Source organism: Maylandia zebra, linkage group LG7 (genome assembly GCF_041146795.1).
Source record: "Maylandia zebra isolate NMK-2024a linkage group LG7, Mzebra_GT3a, whole genome shotgun sequence".
Taxonomy (NCBI): domain Eukaryota; kingdom Metazoa; phylum Chordata; class Actinopteri; order Cichliformes; family Cichlidae; genus Maylandia; species Maylandia zebra.
Window position 1 is genome coordinate 36,645,745 of NC_135173.1, and position 27,680 is coordinate 36,673,424.

The 27,680-nt window shown below is 39.5% G+C and overlaps 3 protein-coding genes across 3 annotated transcripts in view; 1 reads left to right on the forward strand and 2 right to left on the reverse strand.

Annotated features, from left to right (window-relative positions):
* Positions 1 to 2,855, forward strand: part of niban2a (niban apoptosis regulator 2a) — a 30,717-nt gene extending 27,862 nt beyond the window's left edge. Inside the window, exons 13-14 of the mRNA XM_004538456.4 lie at positions 568 to 679; positions 780 to 2,855. Of these exons, the coding sequence (XP_004538513.1) occupies positions 568 to 679; positions 780 to 1,666 (999 nt within the window). The 3' untranslated portion in view covers positions 1,667 to 2,855. The remainder of the gene's footprint in view (positions 1 to 567; positions 680 to 779) is intronic.
* A 383-nt stretch (positions 2,856 to 3,238) lies between these two features.
* slc31a2 (solute carrier family 31 member 2) lies at positions 3,239 to 12,530 on the reverse strand. The gene is made up of 4 exons (XM_014407239.4): positions 12,185 to 12,530; positions 7,035 to 7,101; positions 4,815 to 5,040; positions 3,239 to 4,495 (listed from the first exon to the last, which is right to left on the reverse strand). The coding sequence occupies exons 1-4, from the start codon at positions 12,188 to 12,190 to the stop codon at positions 4,330 to 4,332; spliced, it is 465 nt and encodes a 154-aa protein (XP_014262725.2). The 5' UTR covers positions 12,191 to 12,530; the 3' UTR covers positions 3,239 to 4,329.
* Positions 12,531 to 12,606: 76 nt separating this feature from the next.
* The window catches only part of arrdc1b (arrestin domain containing 1b), a 48,486-nt gene continuing 33,412 nt past the window's right edge, over positions 12,607 to 27,680 (reverse strand). The window contains exons 3-8 of the mRNA XM_004538455.4: positions 23,309 to 23,359; positions 20,219 to 20,373; positions 19,701 to 19,883; positions 19,210 to 19,386; positions 17,758 to 18,196; positions 12,607 to 17,213 (exon numbers count right to left, since the gene is read on the reverse strand). Coding sequence (XP_004538512.2) covers positions 17,149 to 17,213; positions 17,758 to 18,196; positions 19,210 to 19,386; positions 19,701 to 19,883; positions 20,219 to 20,373; positions 23,309 to 23,359 — 1,070 coding nt within the window. The 3' untranslated portion in view covers positions 12,607 to 17,148. The remainder of the gene's footprint in view (positions 17,214 to 17,757; positions 18,197 to 19,209; positions 19,387 to 19,700; positions 19,884 to 20,218; positions 20,374 to 23,308; positions 23,360 to 27,680) is intronic.

The window sequence follows — 27,680 nt, forward strand, 5'->3', positions numbered from 1 at the left end:
AATTCAGTGATTAATTTTTGTCTCACAATAGCGTTCAGTTTCCAAACTAGAAGACAAGTTCTCATAAATCACTTAAAGAACAGGTTTTGAACTGGCACCAGAACTAGCGACAATCACTGAATCACGTCGGTGGAAAAAGAGGTAGCGTAGTTAAATGGCTGCACAGTAGGCAGACGTGTTTCTAAAAGGAACTTTTGCCATGAGTAATGCTTGAAGCTTTTTTGTGAACTGAGAAGTTTTCAATCATATTTCAGCCCTGACCAGAGAACAAAAGGACTGTCTACTAGAAGTTAGAGAGGGGGATCTCCTCTTCTGCAAACATTTGGACTATCCCAAAAACTGCTGCAATGGTCATCAAAAGATGTCTTTAGTGATAAAATACTGACTCGTCATTAAGGATACAGGGAGCACATAAATGTCGTCTTTATGAGGGGGGGAAAAAAAAGAGTTGAGGATGCATTTAAAGAGCATTTTTGAGAGTTATGATTTCAGCCTCACCTGCTGACCAACTAAAAGGATTGGTGCTAGAAACGACATCCTGGTCTTATTTGAATTCTGTTTCCTTAGGAGCTGCCTCGTTTCAAGGAGCTAATCTTTGAGGACTTCTCGCGTTTTCTGTTGATAGAAAATATGTTTGAGGAAGTGGTGCTGCAGTCTGTCTCCAAAGACATAATGATGGGTAAGGGCCAGGATCAAGATTTAGAAACAGTTTTCATGATGATGGCATCAATGGATAGCTGCAGTAATAACATGCCTTACCTTTTTCCCCCCGTGTCCAGCTGTAAAGGAGGCAGCTGTGCAGAGGAGGCATAACCTCTACAGGGACAGCATCATTCTGACCAACAGCGACCCCAACCTGCACCTGCTTGGGGATAACCCCCAGGTGGACTGGGCCACCAAATTTGGCGGTGATGAGCCGGAGGGCTCTGTCAGCAGTGCAGATGAAGGAAGGGGTTTTGGGAGAAGACGCAAGCAGGTGGTGTCAATGATACAGCTGGACGGGGTGCCTCTGCCCTATGAGTCCTGCTTGGAGGTCCCAGGGGTGGAGCTGATCCCTGAGGAGGATGCTGAGAGCAAAGAGGAGGAGAATGAGGAGGACCAGTTGGGAAAAGCAGAGGACCTCAGCCCCAAGTCTCCTGATAGCGTGAATGAAATCAGGGACTTGATTAATCCGGTGGTTGAGGTGGCGGTGCCAGTGTCCAAGGAGCAGAGTGAAGTCACCAACAAAACAGAGGCGACCACTGGCAGCATCAGCGTGGAGGATGGGGTCGAGGAGGGCGTGACTCACGTCACCACTGTGGTGGAGACTGTTCCAAAGGGGTCTCTGGGAGAGAAGACGTCCCCACAAGCAATCCTCCAGCAGCTGGTAGCGAGCAAGAAGCAGGAAGTTGATAAGGAGGAAGCAGCCATCCAGAACGCCATCGAGGAGCTAGAGATAGCAGTGCAGGAAGATGAAAGTGAACAGATTACAGAGATCTCTGCAGCCGAATCAGATAATGAGTCCTCCCCACCACTGGTTACAGACTCCAGCTCACGTGAGGACAGCGGCTTCCAGTCACCCACCAGCGAGGGACCAGTTGACAGCGAGCCTCAGCCAATCACAAATGGTCTGAATGGAGAGGAAAAGATAGTCGACCCTGTAGAAGTGGAGGTTGTTTTATCATAAGAAGACATTCCACGAATAAACTGGAGAAACCTGCAGAGATGAATGGCAGCATGCATAAATATTGAGAAGCTGAATGAATATGGATTGTATTTAAGGGGTTAAAAATGCCTTTTCTTTGTTGCTGTTGATATTGCACACTCCAGAACCCAGTCCTCCAGTTTTTTGACACGTATATTTGGTGACTGGTGAGTGTAGACTTTCTTCATATTCCGCATGTGTCAGTAAAGTCATATCCAAACCAAGTTTTGTTTTTTTGTTTTTTGTAATAGCAGGAAATAATTTGAATATCTGTAACATTAAATGCTCTTGTAATTACAACTTACACTTTACTACAGGTAATCGGAGCCTTGCCTAATGTTCTTAGCCTCTATCTGGTCAGCAGGGGGTGCTACAGCAATACTTTCTTCTTCATCCTGATCTGTATTTATCTATTTTTTTGTAAAATGTTACTTTACAAGCATGCAATTTGTTTACTTTATGGCCTTTATGTTTCAATGCATTTCAGTACAAACAGGCAGGGAATGTTAAACACATCTACAGTAACTTTAAAACAATGGATTTGTTTTTATTTTTAAACATTTAAAAAATAAAGCTTCTTGAAGAACCATCAACAGCTCTGGAGGAAGCCCGCTTGATTATTAGAAGGAAAACTTGGCTTTAGTGATTCTAGATTATCACTTGCATCAAATATCACATCTTTTATTTAAAATCATCCATCTAACATCATACACACTGCTGTAGTGATCTCAAGCTGTAAATTTAGCTTGTGTTTTATGTGACAACAGATAATAGGTTTTAATTCCAGTCTGTTTGGCAACCCTACAGATAACCGTTTATTTTAGGGGGGTATAATTTGTTTATAGTTTCTATGAGTGGTTTTATGAAAAGAACTTGTTAATTTGGTACTAAAGGGGGGAAATTGAAGCTCTGTATGTGCACAACAGTATGAATGTTGTTGAATTTAATGTTTTTGCCTGATTCTGCCCTGATCAGACCTGCTATGTACTAACTGAAAGACTCAAGGTTAGACCTGCGTGCGATTTACATTTTAACACCCAATAACTTTTTTTTTTTTTTAATTCATAAGAGCAACAGAACTTACACATTGTCAATCATTACTTTTCGAAAAGACAACACCTTCTGTCTTTAGACCATCGATTCCCTTTGAAAAAAAAAAAAAAAAGGAAAACAGGGTAGAAGGAGGCAAAAGCAATTAGAAAAATGGGTTTTTAACTATGGTAAGAAATGATTAGACATTGGGTTGATAGTCCATGTATTACAGAGTGTCCATATTTAGCCCTTTTCTGTGTGTGAGACACTGACCAAGTCGTATTTTTCCATTAAATCCTGAGCAGTTAATTTAATATTAATGTAACCATTTTATCTAGTCAGGACCCAGATTCATTATTTCCAATGGAGGGCTACCTTGTTTTTATTTATTATAAAACCTGTGTGGATTATAACATTCAGGTGTAAACAGTTTTTTTCCTGTTTGTTGTACTTACGTTTACTTAAAATATGTATCGAAATGGATGAATAAAAAACAAACAAAGCACAAGACACTTTATCGGCTTCATTCTTTATCTCTTTATTCTTTTTTTCAAAGACAAAAAAAGAAGCCATCACCAGAAAAAATCTTATTGATATGCAACAGTAAATAAAGCAGTTGAACAAATCTGTATAAGCCTTTAGTGTCAGTGATTTTTTTAATCAGTTAAAAGAAAATATTACCAAAGATAGGAACTTCTGAAACGTCTCAACTGTCAGCTTCAAGGCACTTTGCTTTTCTGATTGTGGTTAAACAATTGCTACAGAACCACATGACCATGAATAATAACAAACCAAGATGACCTTTCACAAGGTTTTACAAGCGAGAATCACATGTATCAGTTCCTCATACGGACTCCAGCGCAATGCAATTCTGTCTCATGACCCGTGACTGTAAATGTCTGACTTAGCTGCAAGTCAGCTTTAAGATTTTAGTCCAAAACACTTGACAATCAAATATCAAGTTCCATCTTGAATCATTTGGCAGCAAATGGAAAAAAAAAAAAAAGAAAAAAAAAAGAAAAAGAAAAAGAAAAAACCCAACCCTGAACAAAACAACAACAACAACATAGCTTCCTAACACACCACAATCTGTGCAGACTTCCCATCTCTGGGTTTTGTGTTATCATTCTGTGGGTGATTCCAGTGCATTTCTTCTTCTTTCTTTCTTTCTTGCTTTCTTTCTTTAGATTTTCAAGATAATTTAAAAAATAATAATAATTAAAAAAGCAGAATTGAACAACACTCCTACTTTTCCTGGAGATTTAAAAAAAAAAAAAAAAAAAAAAAAAATCATTTTTCCACAGGTATTACTCACACAGTCTGCTGACTTAAAAGTGAAGCAGAACTAATACTAGGACTGAAAAACTGAGTGTTTTCTTAACATTATGTACCTTTAACAGAAATGATCTATTTGTTAATTAGGGGAAAATGTTAAAATGTAGCATTTTCTGTTTTCTGGAAGCTTAAAATCATTTTCAGTTTCTATATCCAGATGAGGTTTAGGCAAAGTTTAGTGTCATGTGGCTCATTCTCCACCAATTTTTCCATCCTTCGAGATCCTCGGATAGTAAAAAGTAAACTTTTCTTTATTTCACTATTAAATGTCTGTGCCATCACATCCGACCTAAGAGAGGAAATGAGATAAAATAACCGAGGACCGACCCCGTGATGACCCCGAGGAATATCCAGGTGTTATAGGACATGACGCACAGCATCAGCATGTAGGCCAGAGACACCTGCAGCATGTGGAGGACCGTCTGTATGATGTGCAACAACCAGCTGATGAAAAGAAGAGGGAGAGGGTTATTTACAAATAAACTAATAAGTCAAAAACATCGTTCAGGTCTCGACATTCAGTCTGCCAATATGTGATGGTCTCAGTTTGCCACACACTTTTGTTTAATACCGCCCAAAAGATAATAATAGTTGCAATCTAGGATACACCAACAAAAAAAGGGTGTCACCATGCTATGGAGGTTACCACCATGCCACAACCATACAGTTCAAATAGATGCATTTCTGCATTTTATTCAGTGATTTGCATTTCACAGTACGATCCATGATAAAAAAAAAAAGTTACTAGAAATGACTTGCTTACCTGTTCCTGGTACTTTGAGGTGTAACGACTGATGCTATAGGGGTCAGTGAGGATTCAGAGGGGCTGCTGTCCAGGACAGAGATGCTGTCGCAGTGGGAAGATGGGGCGTCGTATGGAGACTGAGGCTGGGTCAGCTTGGAGGGATTCCCCAGCCACAATCTCCACACTTTAAGCACCTCGTAAAAGACAGTCAGAAGCAAGACCACCAGCACTGACACCACCATCCCTGTAGGTACAAAAATACAAAATGTTAACTCACAAAAAAGTCACTATTAAAAAGTACGTTTATGCAATATGATGATGATGATGAAGTGAAATTTATTTCGGTCAACAACAACAACACAGATTATCATTTTACATAAAAGTACTCAATCCTACAGTAACCGACAATGGAATAGGCTTGTGGCTTGTGGCTTATAATTATCCTGTCCTTTACCCCATAGGAATAATCAAATCCTTAACCAAGAAAATAAATAGCATTGATAAATAAGTTATATAACAGTTTGAAAAGAAATCAATGATAAATCAAGAAATTAAATCAACACGAAGTTATTCATCAAACCAAATTTCCGTAACCTTGAATGATACAAATTTTTAAATTCTTCCTGAAAAATGACAAAGAAAAACACATCTTCAGTTCATCATTAAGTCCATTCCATAATTTCACTGCCAAAACTGACACACATCTATACTTAACATTGGTTCTCACTTTAGGTATTTCAAACTTTTAAGACCCCCTCAAATCATATTTTCCATCTCTTAGTTGAAACATACTTAAAACACAAATTAGAACATTTTTCATCACTCGATATATCATTTCTAAAGTTTTAGAATGAATTTTAACATAGATGATCCTACAAAACACTGGTTGGTGGACTCCCTATATCCAACTTTATTATTCTAATAGCTCTTTTTTGCAATTTAAAAATTGAATCCAAATATGTTTTGTATGTGTTCCCCCAAATTTCTGCACAATAGATCATATAAGGCAAACAAAGGGAAGTATACAATACATAAACGCAGTTCTTATTCAAAAAAAATCTCTTGTTTTATAAAGAATAGAAACAGATTTGGATAATTTCCGTTTCACATGTTCTATGTGGGGCTTCCAACAAAGTTTATCATCAATAATTACTCCTAAAAATTTTCTCATATACTCTTTCAATTTCAACATTATTTAAAGTCAGTTTTACTTTAATATTACTTTTACTACCTCCAAATAACATAAATCTTGTTTTACTTTCATTCAATGATAGTTTATTAAATACAACCATCTATTTAACTTCATGAGTTCTGTTTCCACTGTTTTCAGTAATTTCTTTATGTCCTTTCCAGAGCAAAATAAGTTTGTATCAACAGCAAACGCCACATATTTTAAAGTATCACTGGCTGTACAAATATCATTTATATCAAGTAAAAATAACTTCGGTCCCAAAACAGTTACTTTTCTAAGTTTAGATTTCATGTTATTAATACTCACATATTGGAACCTATTATTCAATAGGTTCCTTTGAATAATACATCATTATTTTTGCTACTTTCAGATTTAGACTAGATTGACACCAACATCTGTTCACTTAATGCGAAGCTCCAGCCAAAAGCAGGTTCATGAAAAATACAGAGGACTGGAAGCATTGAGAAAACAATACATTTTCTCGACATATAGCTTGAGAACATTTTCCCTGCTTCCCCTGGGATACATGAGGGGTATCTGTTCTGGCAACTCCTCTACAACCGTAATATTTTAGTATTAAAATTTTTTTTTTCCACTTTAACAACTAATTATAACCCCTTAAACATCTCCTTAATGTAATTAAATCTAATCCAGATCCACTTCAAGGCTGGCATATTTGGACAAATGTAGAAAGGGGTTGGTGCACAGTCTTTCAAAGCTGTTTAAAAACTAACTTCAATTAATACATTTTTGGTTCCTGCGACAAGTTTAAAAAAGAAAAAAAAAAAAAAAAAAAAAAAACTTGACAAAAAAAAAGATAAATCTGAAGCAAATTTTATCAACCTGTTAAAAACAAGTTTGAACAGGTTTATTCAAGCTTCAGTTCATGAACATGGTAGATCAAGTTTGTATAGTAATGTCAGCAATATTACAGAAACACTCCACCGTCATCAGAAATAAGTATTTGAATTGCACCACACAATTTTTAAATCCAGATGAACTGATTCTAAGGCTTTTTCGCAAGACTTTAATACTCTGCAGCTTACCTGCAGGGCTGTGCACATCCCAGAAGTCAAACAGCAGCGTCACACTGCTCGAAACCCCAAAAGTCATCTAAAGAAAAATGAGAAGGGTATTAGGAGTTGTTCACTGGTAAAGTGGAGTTTAGGGCCAACATTTATACTGAATGCAGTGGTGTCCAATGTTCCAAGAACAGTCCGTACAATAGTACTCAAAATATTTCTGATTACAGAGTGAAAAACAAAGAATTTAATTTATACTACTTTGCACAAATATGCTGTATATACACACACATGATTTTGTCCGACAATTAGAGGACATACTGCCCCACAAAGGCACACTTTGTTCAGCCTTGCTGCTGTGGATATGGGCTGACAGAGGAATGCACGGTCTGTGGCTCTTGCTTGCTCAGCAGCACAGCTCTATCCCTGATAATTCACCACCTGTCTTGGCATAACTGCCTCTCACCAGCTGCAAACTAGCAGATCTCAGTTAGGCATCAGCCTAGCTGAGATCTGCTAGTTATAAAGTCTGGAAATGATAAAGTTCCAAATTTAACAGAGCTACACTGGCTTCCAGTGTCATACACACTGACCTAAAAATTCTCGCCTTAGATGGTCTTGGATCATTGTCTACCACTTTATCTCAGGGCACTCTGAAATCCTCCAATGACAAACTGTTAAGACATATGATATTTCTCTCAAAAAAAATAAAATAAAAAAAAATCTGGGAGCAGCTTCGGCCCCTCATGCCCCCAAACCACCGTTTGGCTTCTTTCTCCGTGACTCCATATCTCTCTCTTTCTGCCTCTCTCCCTCTTATTGCTTCATCTTCCTCATAAATGTTTTTATGAATTTAGATTATCAAGCAAAGCACTGAATGGAGTACCTCACTCAACTTTAGGAAAGCCTTCAACTATTGAGGGGAAGACCACGAAAGCCTTTCTAAATATGGTCACACTGAAGTGCACAGCATAGCTGTACATTAGTTGCATGTAGAATTACACAAAGCTTTGTAGTTTGTCATCTACATATTGTAGTTGTGTGTCACTGATTGTTTAAAGCATTTTTAAAAGAAAAAAAGTCTACTGCAGTTATTATTTGTGCCTTCTTTCTTTGTGAACAGTCTCCCTTTTCTGCCTAAGCTAACCAATGAACAATCAACCCACATACAGCTTTTTGGAGGACTGCACACAAGTACATTTTCATATCCTCTGCATATTCGAAGACCTACACAAACAGATACCAATGTGGGACCATAAACACTTCACAATGTCATTACGAAAGCGGCACCATTGTCAATGGGAAACTACCTGAAAGGTTCACTAAAAGGTGGAAAACAAGAACCGATCTGAGCCATCCACTGGAGCCAGTTTTCCCAGTTTTAGACTTTGCTGGTGATCTTGCGTAAAGTATAACCAACTGTAATAGAAAACTGATGCCCAACAGAAAACCGCGCATTTAAGCCTAAAGCCATGTGTGATGATGCAATTTCTGATATGTAAAGTAAATGGGGACAGTTAACTATGCAGATGAGTCTGGTTATCTTGGAACTCGTCCCAGCAAAGACAATGCAGTACAAAAGACTGTCGGAGCAAAGGATTATCTGCTTTATCCGGAGGCCAAATCAATAAGCTTAAGAACAAAGGTCCATCTGTCCAACAGTAACCAGAGTTGTTTTGTTTGGTATTGTGGCCACTGGCTGTGACGTAAAAACAATCGATGCCTTAATCCTCCTTATTTCCTGGACTTCTAAAATTTCAACTATACAGTCAGGCCAGATGACCAAGTTCAGAAGTGCAGTGCTGATAATCAAACATCCTCAAAGTTCTTCCCGAAACAACTTGGTGGACGAATGTGATGACCCCTTGTTAGAATATGGACCTAACAAGGGAGAAAGCACAATATGAAGTACAAGACAAAGCATAGAGGGAAGGATTTTATTTTCTACTTTTTCCTCTTCTCTTTCCTGGTGGCAATAATGGTTTCCCCTCCTTGAGCCTTGTTCTGCTGATGGTCCCTTCTTGTTACAAAGGAGGCTTGTCCTCCCCACCATCCCCAAGCGCTTGCTCATCAGGGTTCCAGCTCACAAAAATTGTCGTTAAAATAAAAGCTCTTTGAGATGACCCTTGTTGTGAAGTGGCAATGTATAACTAAGACTGACTAGATGATGAACCCTAATTAATTCCATCATGTACATTCCTGTCTAGTTGTGACATTCGCAAAAAAAAAAAAAAAAAAAAAAAGACAAAGCACGGCAGGCATCCTGGAGGTCAGATATTTGGGCAATCACATCATGTAATGGGGCCATTATGCTTACTGTTCCATTCGACAAAAGTCATGTCATATCCTCTGGTGCTGGTCGTTCACCTCTCGATTAAGTGACTAATGTGACAGGTACAATGGAGGCCTAAGAAAAGAACCAAGTTGACTCTTCTTACAACTACTGTGCTATAGAAAACCAAGTAAAGGCCTCTCGGCCTGGGGCTCGGTCACTCAGGCACAGCTGGCGGCCGGCGGAGCTCACGGGCGCGTCACTGCAACTCCCCCTGGCTTCTGCTCCGCGGCTGCTGAGTGAACCCTCATCTGGGACTCTCCTCAGCTCTTACTGGAACAGTGGCGCGGCTGCCCCTCTGTTGGTCTTCCTTGGTCTCTTGTGTTCTGGGGGCCTCTGGATGTCTGGAGTTTTGATCTCCTCCACACCTGCTTCACACCCTGGAGGACGGGGCTGTGGCCCCCCCCACACTCCCTAGCAGATCGTTACATGGAGAAACCTTTGGAATACAAGCGTGCTGATCCACACAGGTATGCACACGGGTGTTCACTGCTCGTAGACCCAAATTACACCTTTCTTGGCTGCTACTTCGAAGCACATCTGTCCTGCGTGCTGCACAACAACATTGAATATTTAGTATTTACTGCTGTTTACACTTAGCTAGATTAATGCGATGGTGTTGTGTTTAGTATGTTGCTTTGTTTTGTTTTGTTTTTGTCTTTTTTTGCTTGTTTTCTATTCTTCTCTCAACAGGTGATCCAGGAGATTTTTTATTTTTTTTCTCCCCCCCTTTCTCACTGTCCCTCTCCCCTTCTGTTTTTCCTTTCCTTCCTCTTTCTTTCTCCCTTTCCTATCTCTCACTCATGTCTGTCCCATCTGTAACATCTGAAAATAAAATATAATAAATAATAAAAACAAAGATCGACCAAATGGACCAATACGGCAATGCCACGATGATCCATTTGGCAAAGTAAATCCATTGGGTATCCTTGTTGGTCTTCAGACAACAATTCTGATGGCTAAAGAACCAAATGGGACAGGCGGAAAAAAAAAAAAAAGAAAAGAAAAGAAAACCAAGTAAAGCAGTCAAAGGATAATCCTATATTGGCTCTTAATCTACAAAACATTTTACTCAACATGGTAGTGGTCTATCACAACAACTAGAACCAGCAGAGTTACACCCATCCATCACTGACACCCTAGTCAGGCTGTCAAATACCCTACTGAACTGAAGTAACCTCACTCCACACCGAAAGGTCTCAAACACCCACAAGGTTCAAGCTAACCCAAGCACCACTTAACTTCCTATCCAAGTTTTCCTTCCTTTATGTTTTATCAAATTAAGGATTTTTGGAGGTAAAACGCAGTTCCACAGAGAAACAGTGTATAATCAGAGCCAAAACTGAACTATGAAGCCATCTGTACATGAATAATAACTCAAAATTATTTAGTTTGGGTTTTAACTTCAGAATTCACCTTCATTCTGAAGCCCTAACCACACGTGGTTTGTTTAAAACTGGTCTGATCAGCTACCAGACTGCTTTCCTTGTCATCTTTTTAGTGAGCTCACCTTAAGCTCAAATCTTAGTAATTATGGTACTGAGTGAACTGTACTCCGTTTAAATAATGAACTATCCTACAAAAGCAGCATCCAATTTGTGATAAATGTAGTTATTATTTTAAAGGCAAAAAAAGAAGAGCTAGAAAGAGCTGGCTTTGCTGCACAGTGAGAAACATTAAATTTATGTCTTTATAACTTCTTTTAATGTGAAACGGATACATGGTGGCCAAAGTTTCCATTTAAAATGGCACAGAACAGCAGAGGTGATAAAAAAGTCGAAGTATTTGACACAATGAAAGAACGAGGGGAAAAATCAAATACAGACAGCTTGAGTCAACAATCCAACTGGGGGCTAGACTCGGAAAGCACTGTGAGCTTGTCTTTCAAATACACTTTGGAAAAACCAGGTGTTTGTTTTCAAGGTGACAGTTGGGACTGAAAATGGTGTAATTAGTGCTGCTACTACAAGCACTCAAAATGACTGTATTCTGAACTTTTACACGAATACAGAACAATTTCCGAGTCTCAAAATGTGCTTTCACTATTTAGGTTTAACCGATAACTTTCATTTAAAGGTTATTTAGGGTAAAAATATCACAACTGCAATAATACTACTCGTTTTAGTGGACCTATAGTTAACAAAAGTCACTCGGGTTTTATTGGCATAAATGCACTAAAGACCCTAAAGCAATGATTGAGCTTATTTTAAATTCCAAGGGCATAAAGCAGCAGCACCTACATATGAATTCACATCTGCAACTTGCATACCTAAACTGATCTGACCCGAATTTATTTATTCTCAGAAATCGACACTTTAAAAAGAAAACAGCACAGGTGACATAATGTCCAGCTTTGGATGACACTGACAGCAAGGTATAAAGTTAATCATATGGTTACATAACACTGACGCTGTTGTTTTAGTGTTTTTGTAGTAGACTTTTAAAAAAGGGGTCTCAGTAAGCGTCCCTTCTCATTAGCTTAACTATAAACATGATTCAAAGTAAAGTTAACACATCTTAGTTTTTAAAAGATGAGTTATCTCCCAGACTCACGCCAGGTCAGACGGTAGTAGTTTGTAGTAGTAGTTTCACAGCAGATTAGTTCATATTTTTTTAATGGCTTTATTAGATGCAGTGTGTCAGAAACCAGTAAGTACTGCTTACACCGACTCCCTGGGTTCCCCGAAGTGTGCATGACGTGTTTTCCTCACACTAAGTGAGTCAGTGCCACACATTAACCAGCAAAGAAACGTCTCAAATGCAAAACAGCTTATTAAAGTAGCACATATGGCGTATGCTAGACCGCTGAGTGACAAAACAAACACACACAAAGAGAACTCACTCGCATCCTGACGAGCTTGCTGCGCTAACGTTGACACCACACTTTCAGCGGTTATTGAGCGCAGCTTCCATCACAGATGAGTCTCGGTCCGGACATTCAAGCACGAGCCATTTCCACATAATCGGCGTGCATTTCTCAAATATGCCTCAACAGAAACAGCCAGTGTCCCACCTACTCAGCCCAAAGACGCTATGTATGTAGCCTGTGGTACCACGTGACTTCGCCTAACAAACCACAGTTGACGGTTAATGTAGTTTTTCAACATGTAGGGCGAAGGCAAACATCCTGAGTGCGACTGCGCAGCCGAAATAGAGAGTCCCGGATAAACAACCGTTACCCTTCAGATTAAAGAGGGCGGCTACAACCCCGAAATATTTGAGTTTAAAAACGAGTGAAATAAGACCGCTAACTGAGCAGAAATCGAAGCTTTTAAAGCGTTTAATGAATATGTATTATGCAGAACCAATGACTGTAGAACGCTGTGGTCATGTGACAGACGGAAGCAGCTCACACGATTCTTGGAGTTGTATCAAGGACACATCTAAAACCTGCAGAACATCGGCACTCGAGGCCTGTAGTTGCCCACCCCTGCTCTAGACCATCACTCTCATACACTTCTCTACCATTCCTGACTTCCTCATGCAGTCCCACACTTCCTCTCTTGGCACCCGTCATAGCCTTCCTCTAGAATCCACCAAGAGAGTGAATCACATCTGCAGTTCTTTTCCTCAGCATGACCCCGTACTGTTGATGTATACATGTTTGTCTGGAACAGTTGTCTCTTGCAGGGACCACCTGTGGTGGACGTTTCTGTCATTTCAATGTTTATCTATTATTTATTTACTTTAGTATGGATGGCAGTAGGGGAGGTCTTTATTAGTAGCCAAAGCTGTTAAATCATGTGAAAACACTATTAAAATGGAGATATTTATGCCCTTGTTCACATTTTTCAAAATTATTCAGTTGACCAGATTGCAGTCTTTGCCGGCCGTTTCTGGCCCCACACCTTATGTTTTGAAACCCCTTCCATAACATTAAGTCTGGCAAAATGTTCAGGTGTAATAGTAAACAGTCTATTTTTTATACATTTTTTTATACAGCAGAAAACTTTGTTTTTTCACAGAAATGTGGGTGGATGTAGTGCCTTGCTTCCCCTTACCCCCTTACTTTGTCGTTCTATGCAGTACAGCTTTGATTCTGCACTGTAAGCTGAAACTGTACATGTAATGGTTGAGGTGCAACTATATCCACACTGCACCTGTAAACAGCTCATATAGTAGAAAAATACAAAACTGGACACCACTCATCAATATATGAGGGGAGGGGGGAGGGATGAAAAGATAACATAACGAGGGGTTTCATAAAGCTATAGTACCTTTTGGTGAAGAGGATTTGAACAGAATGAAGGCTGGTAAAGGCAGCATGAAATGGCTTCAGAAAAGGAATTGCACAAGTTTTTTTCTCCTAAAACAAAGAGTTTAAAACAAAGTTCAGCAGGTCTACAAAGTCCAGTGTCTTACTGTTTTTGAAAGCTACATCTGTGTACATCAAGTGCACTTTGCACAGTCCCGCCAGACACAAAGCAGGAGGAGCATGTCCTGATGTCCTCATAGAGAAGAAGAAGGTAGTCCACCGCAGGCTCATGTAAATGTTGATGGGTATCTAGATTGTTTAAGGCATGCTTTCACAATAATGCAGAGCCACAAGATTTCTGTTATCAGAAACTCATGCTGTGATTTGAAGCGGAGTGGCAAGATAAGACGAAAACACACGAAGAGTCACACAAACATTCAGTGCAGATGTTGTGCTTCAGATTTTCAGGGACATTAGGCATTACTATGCCTGGAGGATGTGGATTAAATTTTTTGTCATCAATATATGACAAAACATGACAAATGTATGCAACTACGTGGAACTGTAGCACTGAAGTCTATTTTGCTGTTATGAATAAAATGAGAAAAGAGTTTTTATACGTGCAAAACAAAAGGTTTGGTGAACAAATATCTATACATACAACAGAAAATAGCAGACATTTGTGCAATGCTAAGATCATATTATGGTACAACAACATAAAATCAATACAAAATACAATAGTTAAACCCCACTGCTGACCACAAGCAGAAATGGACAAAAAAGGAAAATATCTCCACTTTTACAGATGTTCGATCAGAAATTGGCTTGAACTCAAGTTTGATTGAAGTTAAACTGCATTTTACTTTCTCTCTTTCTCACACACACACACACACACACACACACACACACACACACACACACACACACACACACACACACACACACACACACAGTAAATGAAGTGCTGAGATGTCCAGATGTGTTAACATCTGCACTGACTGACACACTCAAATCACCAGAAGAAATTTAAGGCAACAAAGGGGAAAAATAACATAAATCATCCTGATGCAAACCACATGCATCTTCAACCTCCGTTTATAAGTTCTGCTCAACAGAAAGGAAAGAAATACATTTCTAGAGCGGACTTCAGCTGGTGAATCACAGAAACAAGGACTAAGTTAGGTGGGTCAGTTAACATGGATGGTCGTTTTAGTCTCCAGTTTTAAGAGCAGGCTCAAAAGAGATAAAGCCTGTACCGGTATCACCCACAAGGGGGCAGAGTACAGCTTTCGGTACTGCAGACCTCATAACCAGCTACAGGGAAAATGAGGCTCACGAGACAAACTTCCTCTGAATACAAAAGTGGTACGGCAAGAAAAATATCTTAAGGAGCCAATGAAAGGGAGACGTAATGAAATAAAAAATATAATAAATAATAACAAAGTTTGACTGCACTGCTTTGTGGAAGCGTTTTTGATTAAAAGGCCTTTTCCTCTTAAAATCTAATTTGTATTTAATTTTCCTCTGGTCTGTAGTGCTGTTTATCCATCACTATTGATTCGGTGTGAGATTCCCAGTTTCCGACATATCAGCTCTGCAGCCGTCTGCTTACTCTTGGATTTAATGGAACTGAATGGCACGACACCTTTGGAGCTAAAAGACACACACACAAAAAGAAGAAGAAAAAAAACATGAAAGAAGGAAAATATCCATCCATCCATTTTCTGCCGCTTATCTGGGTTCAGGTTACAGAGGCAGAGGTCTACCCAGAGGCACCCAGCCTCTCATTGGGTTCTTCATTGCATTTCCAACCAGCTGAGCAATGTAATCTCCCCAGCGTGTTCAGGTTCGCCATGGGGGCCTCTTCCCAGTAGGACATTGTGTTAAAAAAAAAAAATAAATAAATAAATAAATTCCAGAACTACCTCAACTGGCTCTTTGTGATGTGAGCTCCACATCCTACTGCTATGGGAGAGCGCAGACACCTTTCAAATATCTGTTATCTCATTCTTTGGCTTACTACCCACAGCTCATGACCACAGGCAAGGGTGAGAATGTAGATTAACTGGTAAATCGACAGCTTAACTTTTATGCTCAGATCTCTCTTCTTCAAAGCATACTGGTACGGCCCGTACCACACCCATCCCTCTGTCAATCCCCCGCTCCTCTATTCCCTCACTTGTCGGTTCAAGACCCGGGACACTTACACCTGTCCCTGACCCAGAGTGCACACTCCACCCTTTTCCGGCTGAGAACCATGCCCTCAGTCCTGCAAAGTGCCTCACTGCCTCAAGACACATCATCTACCAACAGCAGAGAGGTGATCCTGAGGTCACCAAACAAGAAACCCTCCACCACTTGGATGGATTTATAAATTAATAAAAGTTATGAACAGAATCTGTGAAGAAGGGCAGCCAAAACCCATCGAGAACGCATCGGAATTACTGCCAACAGTGCAAACCACAGCCCATAACAGCCTGAAAGATAAGGAATAGCCACATCATGACCTGGTGACACAAAACAAATACCCCGATTTTGTCATGAGCAGTTTCGTTTAGGAACAATTTTATTTTCTATTATCTACATCTGCAAAAGAAAAGAAGCAGCTTAGCTGTTGTGGAGGCTTTTAATGATTACATTGTGAGCCTCTCATCATTTGTCGTTGGATGCTTATTTCTGCAGAGGGATATGGTTGGCAAACGTTGACAGAAGAATGATGGCAATAGACAGTAGAATAAAAGGTTTAGGACTTTGTTTGAGAAACTGGCTCATGATTGCTGATGACCTTTTGAAACGTATTATTTTAAACATTCCATGTAGCTCCATAATAAGGATATTTGAAATCGGGCAACTCACATCAAGATGATTTAGATAAAAAACAAACAAACAGCACAACAGACCAGAGGAAAACTACTGAATGAACTGAATTTGAATTTGCTCCTTGAATTATTTTAATCAGTTACTCAGCCGAGTGGTTTCCCTAAGGACCTACTTATCTTTATAACCATTCTGTGCATTTAAAAACAGATTTTGATGTGAAAAGAAGCTGTTATCACAGGCATCACCTGTGACTGTGTATTCCTCTTTTTATATCCATGATGGAGGCAGCTCTGCCTGCACGACGACGAGGACAGCAGAGACATGTACAAAGAGCAGCGGACCACACTAACAAGCGCATGTTTGGACCCCCGGACCCCCCCGCCCCACCACAAAAAGGCCAGACTGAAAGCTTTTAGTTTCAAGGCATCACAGATGCAACAACATGTTGGAAATAAAAACACAACAGACGTGTCCAACGACTGATTATTCTAAATGCTGTATAACAATCTGAAATACTTTTTTCTTTTTTTTCTTTAGGCACAGTGATGTTCACCTGACATTATCTGCTGGGACATGAGGAAAAATTTAAATTCTTATATTCATTATAAGAAATTATCCCCTTTTTAAAAAAACAAACAAAACAAAACTCAATGCAGGACAAAGAATCAATCCTTGGGGAGTTTGAAGCATCCATCCTCTTTTCATCCACCTTGTCTCTGGATTCGTTTCGAGGCGAGTGCAAACAGGTGTAGGTGGGAGTGGTCACAATTCTTCATCCACCTGTTTCTTCTCTACTGTCTACTGTTGAAACTGGAGTTGGCACTACTGCAGCTTTCCTCATAACTAGGTGGGGGCTCTGGAACACACAGAGGCAAAGAAAAGTAAACGGGACTAGATAAGAGTTTAAGGTTATCTCGGAATTTTACTGTGATTTAATCTACTAGAGATTATAGGCCAGAAAATGCAAAACACATTGCTTAGTCATTTTGGGGAGTGGGGGGGGCGCTATCATGGCTTCCATGAGTAGTAGTGAAGTCGAACTCTGGAGCTGAAAATGTGGAAGTGCAAGAAACTGCAGGCCCTTTAATGTCCACATTAAGGCTGGCTGCACATTTTAAATACCCAACTATACAGCATTACAACAGTTTCTTCCTAATCTGGAGTATTTTTATTGTTATTATCTGACAAATTATGTGGACTGCTGTGAATGGAGCCTGGCCGATACAGGACTTTATAAGACTGGTATGTACAGATATTTGGTGATTTAAAAAACAACAACCCAATATCGGCCAATATTTTTAAAACTTGAAGCATGATGATGATGCAACTCATAAATGCCTAATTAGCCATTACACCTTGCAGGTGATTGTCTGGGTGTGGTAGGTTTATTAAGTACTAACCATGAGGGTAGTCAGTAGTGCTGTACTCTGGAGGGAGAATGAGTGAACAGGAAGTGGGGGTTGGAGCAACATTTCCCTCAGTGAAGAAAGGTATGGTGGCTCCTGTGGACAAACAGAAGAGCGGAGCAGATGCATCGGGGGGATTGTGGCTAGGCGGCGCTGCCGCACCTGGTGCGTAGCTGAAGGCGCTGGGAGACATTGTGACTGCCTGGCCTGAGGGATCCTGCTGTGAGTGACTCTTTGTGGGAAGTTCCTCACTGGTAAAGCCTCCTGCACATATATCATCGCCTCGATCCTCCTCTGCTGGCGGAGCGCTGGGCATCACCCCTGCTGCACCCGCTGGACTGGTGGGTGTAGACCTCGTCGGAGACTGGTTTAAAGCGATGTTTCCGATATAGATAGGCAGAGTGACAGCTGCTTCAGGATATCTTAGTGACACCTGTAACACAAACAGAGATCCGTGAAGGGAGCAGCGGGATCAGTCCCTGTTAACTGTGCATTACTCACAGCTAATTTATTTTTTATATTCCCCCCACCCAAGTTGATCCTGTGTCTGTAGAATCTATTCTTTAAAAGTTACCACCCCTTTTGGGTACCCTTAGCAAAGACCCTTTGTTTGTGTAGAAAAGTGTCTGACACCAAGAATTAAAAGCACGTTTAATACATGCAGCCACCATTTTAACAGCTTAGAAATGACACGAGCAGATTACTTTAATAAGTTCCTCTTAAAGCAGCAGCACTCAAGAACACCAAGAAACTGCAACCTGGAAAGTTTTGCAAATTGCTTCCCCTGGCAAATCGAACCGTTTTGCCAAACTTGCAATCATACTTCAATGTAGCACTGAAAATGGTAAAAAAATATCTTAAATGATGAGTGGGGAAGAAAAAAAATATCAGATGATCTGCTATTAGCTGCAATGGTCATTTGCAAAATATCACAATATCATCATAGAGGAATTTCTGAACTTCTTCCCACTTCAAAAATCTATTGTGACCTACTCATACTTTCACCTTGGACAATCACATGAATTTTTTTGATTCATTTGGATCCTACGATAATTTACTTCTTAAGGTCAACTGTCCATTAAAAGCTTCACTGCTCTATAAGACCTGCAGCTCCACTTTAGTTATTTCCTAATACTTAGATCCAAACTTAGATCCAAAAATAGCTCAGAAAATGAAAAGTTAGAATCTTTATTTGATATTTAAATATTTAGGGTCAAATTTATTTATTATTATTTATTTTAAATGACTTTTTACAGTTAACTTGTAGTACCTTCACAGCCCACCAGATGGCTGCCATCAACACTCTGTGGTCTGATTCAGAAACAATTAGGACGGCATAAAGGAAGTAGAAAAATGAAAAGCTGGAGCTGAAAAGCTTCAACTAACATATGTTAAACCTGCAAAACTGCTATCAACCTGGTATAACACACACACATACACACACACCTGAATGAAATAGATGATGTCTATAAGGTTGCAGCCTGTCAGTTGTGACTGAGGGAGTGGAGGAACGATGATCTGTTCCTTCCACTCTGCATGTTTTCCTGCCTTCACTTTCGCTCCCTCCACCTCTGCAATGGTCCGTAGGTCTACCACAGGCTTGTTAGTCTTGTAGGCCACTCTCTGGTGTGACAAAGTCAAACAATTAGAAGCATGAAAAGATGTAATGGCAAATTCAAACCGCTTCACACACCACTAATGTGAAAGCTCGCAGGATAACTTACTGTTCTAGAAATGATCAAGATAACTGTTTTTATCTGAGGTAAAACGAATTTTATGTGTGTCCACATGAAAAGATTTGTTACTTGAGTGGAAATTCTGGTTTATTCTATTATTATAGAAGGTCTAAGAGTTCTCAGTCCTTCTTAAAGATGATTTACACGAACCAAGGATGAGTTAAGAAATACTGATATAACTGTCTACATTTAATAACATACCTGTACGAGACTGGCCAGTACACACCCCGTGTCCTTGCCAGATTTGTTGTGGATCTCGGTGAATAACTTGATGACCTGACCGGGGATGTAACCCTTCATGTCACTGCAAACTTTCAGCATCACAGTCCCCGACTTCACCAGGAGGTAGTTGAACTTCTTGGTGGCCACAGCAGAACTGTGATACTGAAGAGGCAGAGTTGTTGAATAAACGTCTGTCTGTCTGTACGTTGGCAGTATTAAAAAGTTTGGCTAGCAGAAGCTGTGCAGACTCTTTATTGCAGGATAAACAGGAAACTGACAGTCATCAGGAGAAGAGACTTGATTATGAGTAGGAGGGAGAGAACCCTTTCCTGCTCTGCAACGAAATCAAATAAGCTTCGACAAAGATAAAAGTTTATTAAATAAAGAAATGCATTACAGCATTCTTTTCAATCCAGTCCTAAATGCACTGGGCAAGAATCAAAGAGAATAAAGGTGAGATCAAAGTGAAGGAAAACAAATGTGAATCAAGCACTTACAGCAATATCTGGAACCTCATTGAGGTTAAGCATGTTGAGTAGGTAGAAGGGCTTCTGGATTTTGTAGTCCTTGGAGAAGCGTGGCGTGTCAATAGTCACCTTCACTCGGTAAACTATTTTCCCAAAGGGTCCCTCAAAGGAAGTTGGGACAGCAGCTAAGCAGGAGATTGTGGGGAAAGAAAACACAAACATGAGTGACATTGGGAATTTCAATCCAACCCACATCAATTTCTCAATAAAGCTGTAACTTACATCAAATTCAGAGGGTCATACCTTCACCGTACAAGAAAGCTAACAAGCTCAGTAAGACAGAATTTCCCCCCCAAAAAGCAAAAACTGTCTCCATAGGTGACGACTAAGTGGATCACAGGTAAACTATGTGATTAAAAGTCTAACATTTTCAAGTTCTCATACAACCAATGAGTTGTTATATTGCGGCCTGTAAACTATGGCGGGCAGAAACAGCCAATAAATAACATCACATTAAATGTATGAAATTATTTCTACATCTATTTCTGTATTTTCTACATTTTGCTTTTGCATTTCCACAAACTTGTTTGTTTCTGGTTTACAAAGTGTACTTAAGGAGTCAGCATTTCACCTTTGGGTGACTGACACAAATCAAAGGAAATGGCTGCCTCTGGTTAGGAAAAACAAAGAAGTAAATTAGACTGAAAACAATGCTGTTAGTCAGAACTATTGCAATAAAGCAAAAGTACTAGAACAGTAATAGAAAGTACAAGAAATATTTTTTAAAAAGTCATACAAATGTATATATTTCGATGACTAATTTGTGCGAGGGATTCAACGAACGACTCGATAATTTTTTTTCTTTTTAGCATTTTCTATTAAGGATTAGCAAAAACTTTCTTTTAAATTGAAAAAAAGGAAAAAAAGAAGTTTAAGTTCAATACATTTAATTGTAAATTTAAGTTAAAAAAAAATTTAAAAGAAGGACAAAAAGGAAAATTAAATGTAGAAATTCTAGAAAATGTCATATTAATGTGGCTACACTTTATTTTTTGTAGATATTTTCCCCTAGGCAGAGACTGAGCTGAAATCTGTATGCATTCCCTTGGAGATGTCATTAAACTAAGCTTTCAGATGGATTCCTGCAGGTGTCCTTAGTGAAAAAAGGACAGGCCATGTGTCTCAGGAAAAGGACAGTGAAGAAGTGGAAACTGTGAGGGTAAACATAGGAGCGTAGGAAATTCAAGAAGAGGAAAAATAACAATTCTGGGGAGACAGCAGTGAGATAGACAGAAGGGGAGAGATGTTCAGATCCAGTGAAGAGGAAAAAACACCCAAACAACAGGTTCAAAACCTGTTCATGGAGTAATCTGTGTATAAATTTCCAAGCAGAACGCACAGCAAAAGAGTTTAATGTGGTGTCAAAATAATGGCAGAGCCCCCTGGCGCAGTCTCTGTTCTAATGTGTTCCTTGATCCTCATTCAGATGTTAATGCCAGCTGCCCCAGGGACTATCTGCTGCTGCTGCTGTCAATAAGAATTAAGCAGGAGAGGCAGATTGTTGTTGTTTGGTTGCAGACAGCTTGGCAACTAAAATGGAGCCATCACTGGCTGACATCAGGCCGAATTTCCCTGGGGAGTGGGCTGCTCGTGGTTACTGAAAGTGGCTAAGGGTTGTAGAGCCTGTCTTGCTCCTTGGAGTGCAGACAAAATCCATAGACTGGAAACATAAGAGCCTAGAAATAACTTGGCGATGTCAAAGCCCTCCTTATGCAATGTCCGTTCATCTTTTGACCTTAAAGTGGACCCATTATAACTCTGTGTTACTCACAGTTCAAAATAATCCTTATTTAACCTACACTGAGCCTTCGTTCAGCTCCTTAGCTGATTTAACCCTCTCAGGCTCAAATTAAACTTTTTGTTGCTAATGCACAACCAAGTCCTGCAGTGGTACTTCTGAGTAAAAAAAACTCATAAAATATGTATGTTGGGTAATCAGGTTGTTGGTTTTTAACTGTTGCAAATCGGCAACGCCTGCCTCGAGAGGGTTAAACAAGTCATTTGAGCTTTTCAGCCTTTTAAGCCAACTTTCTTCTAATTGGATGTCCCTCTAAAACAGGTTTGAATAGCTTTAAGATCCCATCTCTTTTATGATTTTCAGAGCCAAGAGTAGAAGAAAAACTGTGTGAAACAGAGCATTTTGTATAAGCTGGAGACTCCATTTGCCCTTAAGAGTGTGTAGTGCCAAAAATTTGCAAAAATAAGCCTCCTCACCAACTGTCATGTATGTATTTTGATTATTGGTGACACTGTTTTTGCGGAAGATTCATTTTTATTATGATGTCTTTTGTGACTATTAGAGAAACTTTGAAAAGAATAACAAAGAAAACTTGCTAAGATATTATGATAAATGCTCAATTTTTAAACCACATGTTACAATTCAGGTAGACTCTTTTTTACCATAAAAACTCTTAAGGATCACACTGTTCATTTTAGGGTTTGTTAGCCTCTCTGAGGTACCAGCAGGGGGCAGCAGGAGCCTCTTTATCCTTCAGTTAGCCACCTCTCTGCCTGATATTTAACATGCCCTTCACTGATGTTCTCAAGACTGGTGGGCTGAAAGGAGGGGAGGACAAAGCACGGAGGCATGAAGCCCAATTAAACAGTGACTGCACAAAAGGAGAGGGAACTAAAAATAACCCCCGGCTACCCCCCTTTGTGTGTCAGCCTGTGCCTCAGAGAGGGTGTAAGATACCAGACAGATTGCACAATGTGTGGCCTTACAGGTGCCAAGAATGTTCAGCTGATCTTTAGGGTTATTTACACACTGCAATTTTGTTATCTATCATGAGCAAAAAAAAACAAAAACTTTTAGTAGCAATAAAAGTATCAGGAAATGGCGTACCACTCCTAAATCTTTAAACACTGATTACGTAATGTTTTTCCATTCGCCTACACACAAACTGGACCTTAACTGCTTTGTCGACAGGGGTTATCACACCTGCATCAGCATGCACCCTTCGCTGAACTGACCTAGATGGGTGATAAAACAAATCTAAGAAAACTTGTTACGGGAAGTGAGGCGGTGCTGGGCACACAGAAGAATGACGTTTCACTCACCTGGAATAACAAACTGGAACGGGAAACTGTGTTCGCCCACTCCAAGGACACCTGTAAAAAAAAAAAAAGGTTTACATTTATAATGACGCTTTTCTCAAAACACAGATTTTAATAGATCCATTAAGGAGGAGAGAGGCACATACTAATAAATATACATATGCTAAAATCATTATAGTAAAATTAGTAGACAGAAAAAACTGCAAATTAAAGTGAATGTGCTGTAAAATCTCATAATTTATGTCCATATTCTTTCATTAACTTTTAATTTAAGGACACGGCGTGCTGGCTGGGCTCACCTGCTTTCCCAGCAGGATGAGGTTTCTGAGACAAAACAGGCTTTAGCTGAGACGATTACAATTATCTTTTCTAGTGACTTAGACTATTAATGGTTAATAATAAGAAGTGATAAACTGCTGGGTGACACAAGTGGCAAGGTTCGAGGTTCTCTCAGCAATCATTTAAAGGCTTGGCGAGGCGGCAGCAATCAAAGCCAAGCCTTTTCCTTCCATCCCATCACATCTGCAGGCCAGCATCAGTGTGACAAGTATGACCGTTTGGATTGAAGCTAAGATAAGAATGCTCCGTGTTTGTTTTTTTTATAGCTAGCAAATTCCTAAAACAAAAGCCACAGCCCTGAGCTTTATCCTCACGAACTTTTATCTCTGGTTTAAATAAATACAATAAATAAATGTTATTCAAACTCAATCATATAAAGGGTCAGTTTTCCAGAAATGGTTTAAGCCTAGTCCAAGACCATAAACTTTTTTTTCCCCCTCAGTGAAGTTCAACTCTCACCTGAAACCTGCTGGGAGAGGTACACATTTGGTAAACTGGTGCTTACAGCCAGATGGCGCAAGTGAGAGTGGCTGAAGATGAACTACAGCGCATGTTTACTGTAATGAAGGAAAATGTAATCGACTGTGGAACAGCGGGATTCACTGATGTCTTTTTTTATTTGTTTTTGGACAACAATGGAGCTCCGTGGCGCAAAGGAAATGCAGATAAAAGCTCCTGGCCTGCACAGGAAAGCTCATTAGAATGATTACTTCTTTGTTGATTTTGGCCTTGACATGGGGTTTGTTGACAGTATGGAAAAGAAAGAGAATATCCAGTCTCATCTGTTAGTTACTGGTATAATCAGAATCCCACGCAAAGAAAGATTTATATTAAAAGGCAGACAATATTAATTATTTTTCCCATCTCTACTTTTCTCACGTTTTTCATGTTTAAATAAGCAAATGAGGCATGAGATTTAAATAAATTTGCATGATTTTCTACAGCAGAAATCAGAACGACACATAAATCCACATAAAGTTGAAAATTGTTGCTTCGCTCTGTCTAGTTGTCTAGGCAACGCTCCAATGTATTTACCACCAGGCACTGTGTCAATCAGCAGTATCTTGTGGTCTCACTGGTAGCTGTTCAAACAGTTGCCTGAAAGTTGAGGGAAAGTTGATCTCAGGTCTCAGAAAGCTGTTCATCCAAGTCTTCTTCAGTCGCCAGTTCAGGCCTGTATGCACTGTGTATTCTGACACCTGTCATCAGAGCCAAATTTGAGCTACAATAGCTCGTCTGTGCATCACTGAGCCTGGGCCGCCCATCAGCCTGTTGCTGGTTCACCACTGCTGCTTCCTTGAACCAGTTTTGATAGATACTGACCAGTGCACCGCAGGAACACCCCACAAAAGCTGCAGTTGAGGGGATGCTCTGACCCAGTCGTCTCCAATTTGGCCTTTTGTCAAACTCGCTAAAATCCTTACAATTTTCCATTTTTCCTGCTTTTAGGACAGAATATCTCCTTTGCTCCATTATATATCCTACCCACTAACCAGCGACATAATGAAGAGATAATCAGTGCTATTAACTTTACCTGTCAGTGGTGAAAACATTGTGCCTGATCGGCGTCACTATAATAAATTTTACAGAAGAGAACACACAGAAGAGAGACGCCTCTAGGTTTTTTTGTCTTTTGCACAAAAAAAAAAATCAGAGTTTGACAATTTTGAATAACCTAAAAACCAAAGTGTAGTAAAATAAACATGTCAAAGTGCATCTCGTCTTATTAGCCTGAAGACAAGTTACCCATAATTTAACAAATCGCACAACTGTTGCCTGTAGCTAGAAAGAAATTCTATAAAAGAAATCAGCTAGAAAGAAATTCTGATTGAGTTCAAACTTATTTTTCACATGGGCCATCATCACATGCACCGTTTACTTTACAAGCTCAGTTAAAACTAATAACTAGATCATAAGGAAACAAAAATCGCCTTTATGTCCCCATCACACTGAGAGCACCTTGAGTCAACCAGCTTATTAATTCTGTAGATGAGCTGGCAGCCCAATTAAATTACTACAGATAGCAACATGTCCCACCTCATTAGGGACGGGCACAACATTTTCCCCTTCAGTCTACGTTTCCTGAGGGAAAGTGCTCAGACTGTGTGTGTGTATGCGTGTGTGTGCTTATCACTCAGTCCTGTTTACTGCTAATAGAAACAGTCAGTCTTAACACTGCAGTGCACACACTGCATGCAAACTGGGCCAGGACCACACGAGTGAAAGAATAAAAGACTCTTTAAAAGTCACAAATGAGGAACAACATCAATGATTATCATTATTTAACCTTATAATAATAATAACAAACATTCATTCTGCTATTAAAACCTAGCAGGACCTATTATCATAAAGAGATTATAAAGTGAGGCTCCAAATGGGCCAATCAACTTGCCTCAATATAGGTTTTTACTGGCCCCAGATCAGTGATAATCCTGAACCCTGTGTTTATTCTAGTTTACTGTATTTTTGTTCAATACCAGTTTTTGTTTTAATCAACTTCATTATTTGCTCTTTTTGGTTAAATAAAGGTTGGATAAATGAAAATAAATATATTTGTTCATCGATATTTTGATCAAGCCCCATGTTGTGCGAGATACTAGGATGACTACACAGACCTGAACTGTGACTATTTCATGTGGTTCACACAGTCTGTGTAGTCAAGGACACAATAAAAGAAAAAAAAAAGATAATATTTTGCTTTTAGTGTCACCTAAGAGCCACCAATTCTCCCCGACACAGCCCAGAGGCTCACAAATATTTTGATATTTTTCAGATGACCTTACAAGGATACTTTATAAGGAAATATATATATTTTTTAGCTTTAATTATCCATCTAGATGATCTCAGTATGAAGCTTCCAGGTTTTTTGTTTTGGGTAACACTAAAACTAGGCAACCAAGTCATGATAACTAAAAAGAGACATTGCTAAGATGCACTCATGTTTTAGTTAGCAGGTGTAGACAGCAGAAAGAAAACAGTTCTGCTATTAAACTTCCTACATAAAGGTTTGTGGATTTTCTTTGAGTAACCCGGTCAATAATTTCTAGACCATTTTTTTCCGAATGTATTTTTTGGCATTTTAACATCAAAAATCCTTTTACTTTATGCTTTTACAAAGAATGCAAATGTGTCTACAACACAAACACCAAAACAGCCTTGATGCATAAATGGCAGCACAGACCAAAGACATAAACTGACAGTGGGATAAGCAGTCTCTTTTGAAAATACAGAACTACTGTTGCTGCTACTACCTTGGATTACTCACTGTAGAAATCAAAGTTTTTTAAAGTTTAAAACAACACTAGAAGGGTTTTTGGCACAAACAGTGCCTTTTTAGTAACACATTTATAAACCTAATGAAGAAGAAATATTGTCTTTGCAGAAATGCCAGTATTAGTAAATAATACTATTAAAAAACTTCCACGTGGCTTTGTCCTAAACGTGTTCTAAATATGAAGCTCTCACTTTTTAAAGTCAGTGTCCATGAAGAGCTGCTGATGTAAGCGGTCTTCACTCCCCTAACCGCCAAGCATCTGTGGCATACCACATTATCAACCAGCCACAGCGAGGGTCGCTTGCTTTGTAGAGTGTGTGTGTGTGTGTGTGTGTGTGTGTGTGTGTGTGTGTGTGTGTGTGTGTGTGTGTGTGTGTTTGTGAGAGAGAGATGATCTTCTGTCACCCTTCCTCTCTCACTCTCCCTCCGTTGCTCGACCCTTGGGGGCGAACCAGACCCTTTATGGAAGAGAGCGAGATATGGGAAAACGGCAGAGATAAAGAGGAACTCCGAGAGAGGGTGTGTCATGAATTATTTATGACCTTCTCCTTCTGGTGCCTTACGTTTCACAGTAAGGCTTTAAGTTTAACTATTGCTTCAAAGAACTTCCTGATTTCAACGTCTCTTTCTGTTATTAAGAGGAAGATAAAAAAACTAAACAAAAAACCCTCAAACCTGCCCTTCATTAAACGAAAACTCACAGATTCATGTCCCAGTTATTGGGATTAGCACTGAATCAGCACCTGGGTTTTGGTGTCAGTT

Bases quoted from the DNA above. Each gene is read 5' to 3' on its own strand.
- slc31a2 (XM_014407239.4), bottom strand. The intron at 5,041-7,034 runs GTAAGCTGCAGA...TTGTACCTACAG, and splicing joins GGATGTGCACAGCCCTGCAG to GGATGGTGGTGTCAGTGCTG. The intron at 4,496-4,814 runs GTAAGCAAGTCA...TCTTTTCATCAG, and splicing joins CCTCAAAGTACCAGGAACAG to CTGGTTGTTGCACATCATAC.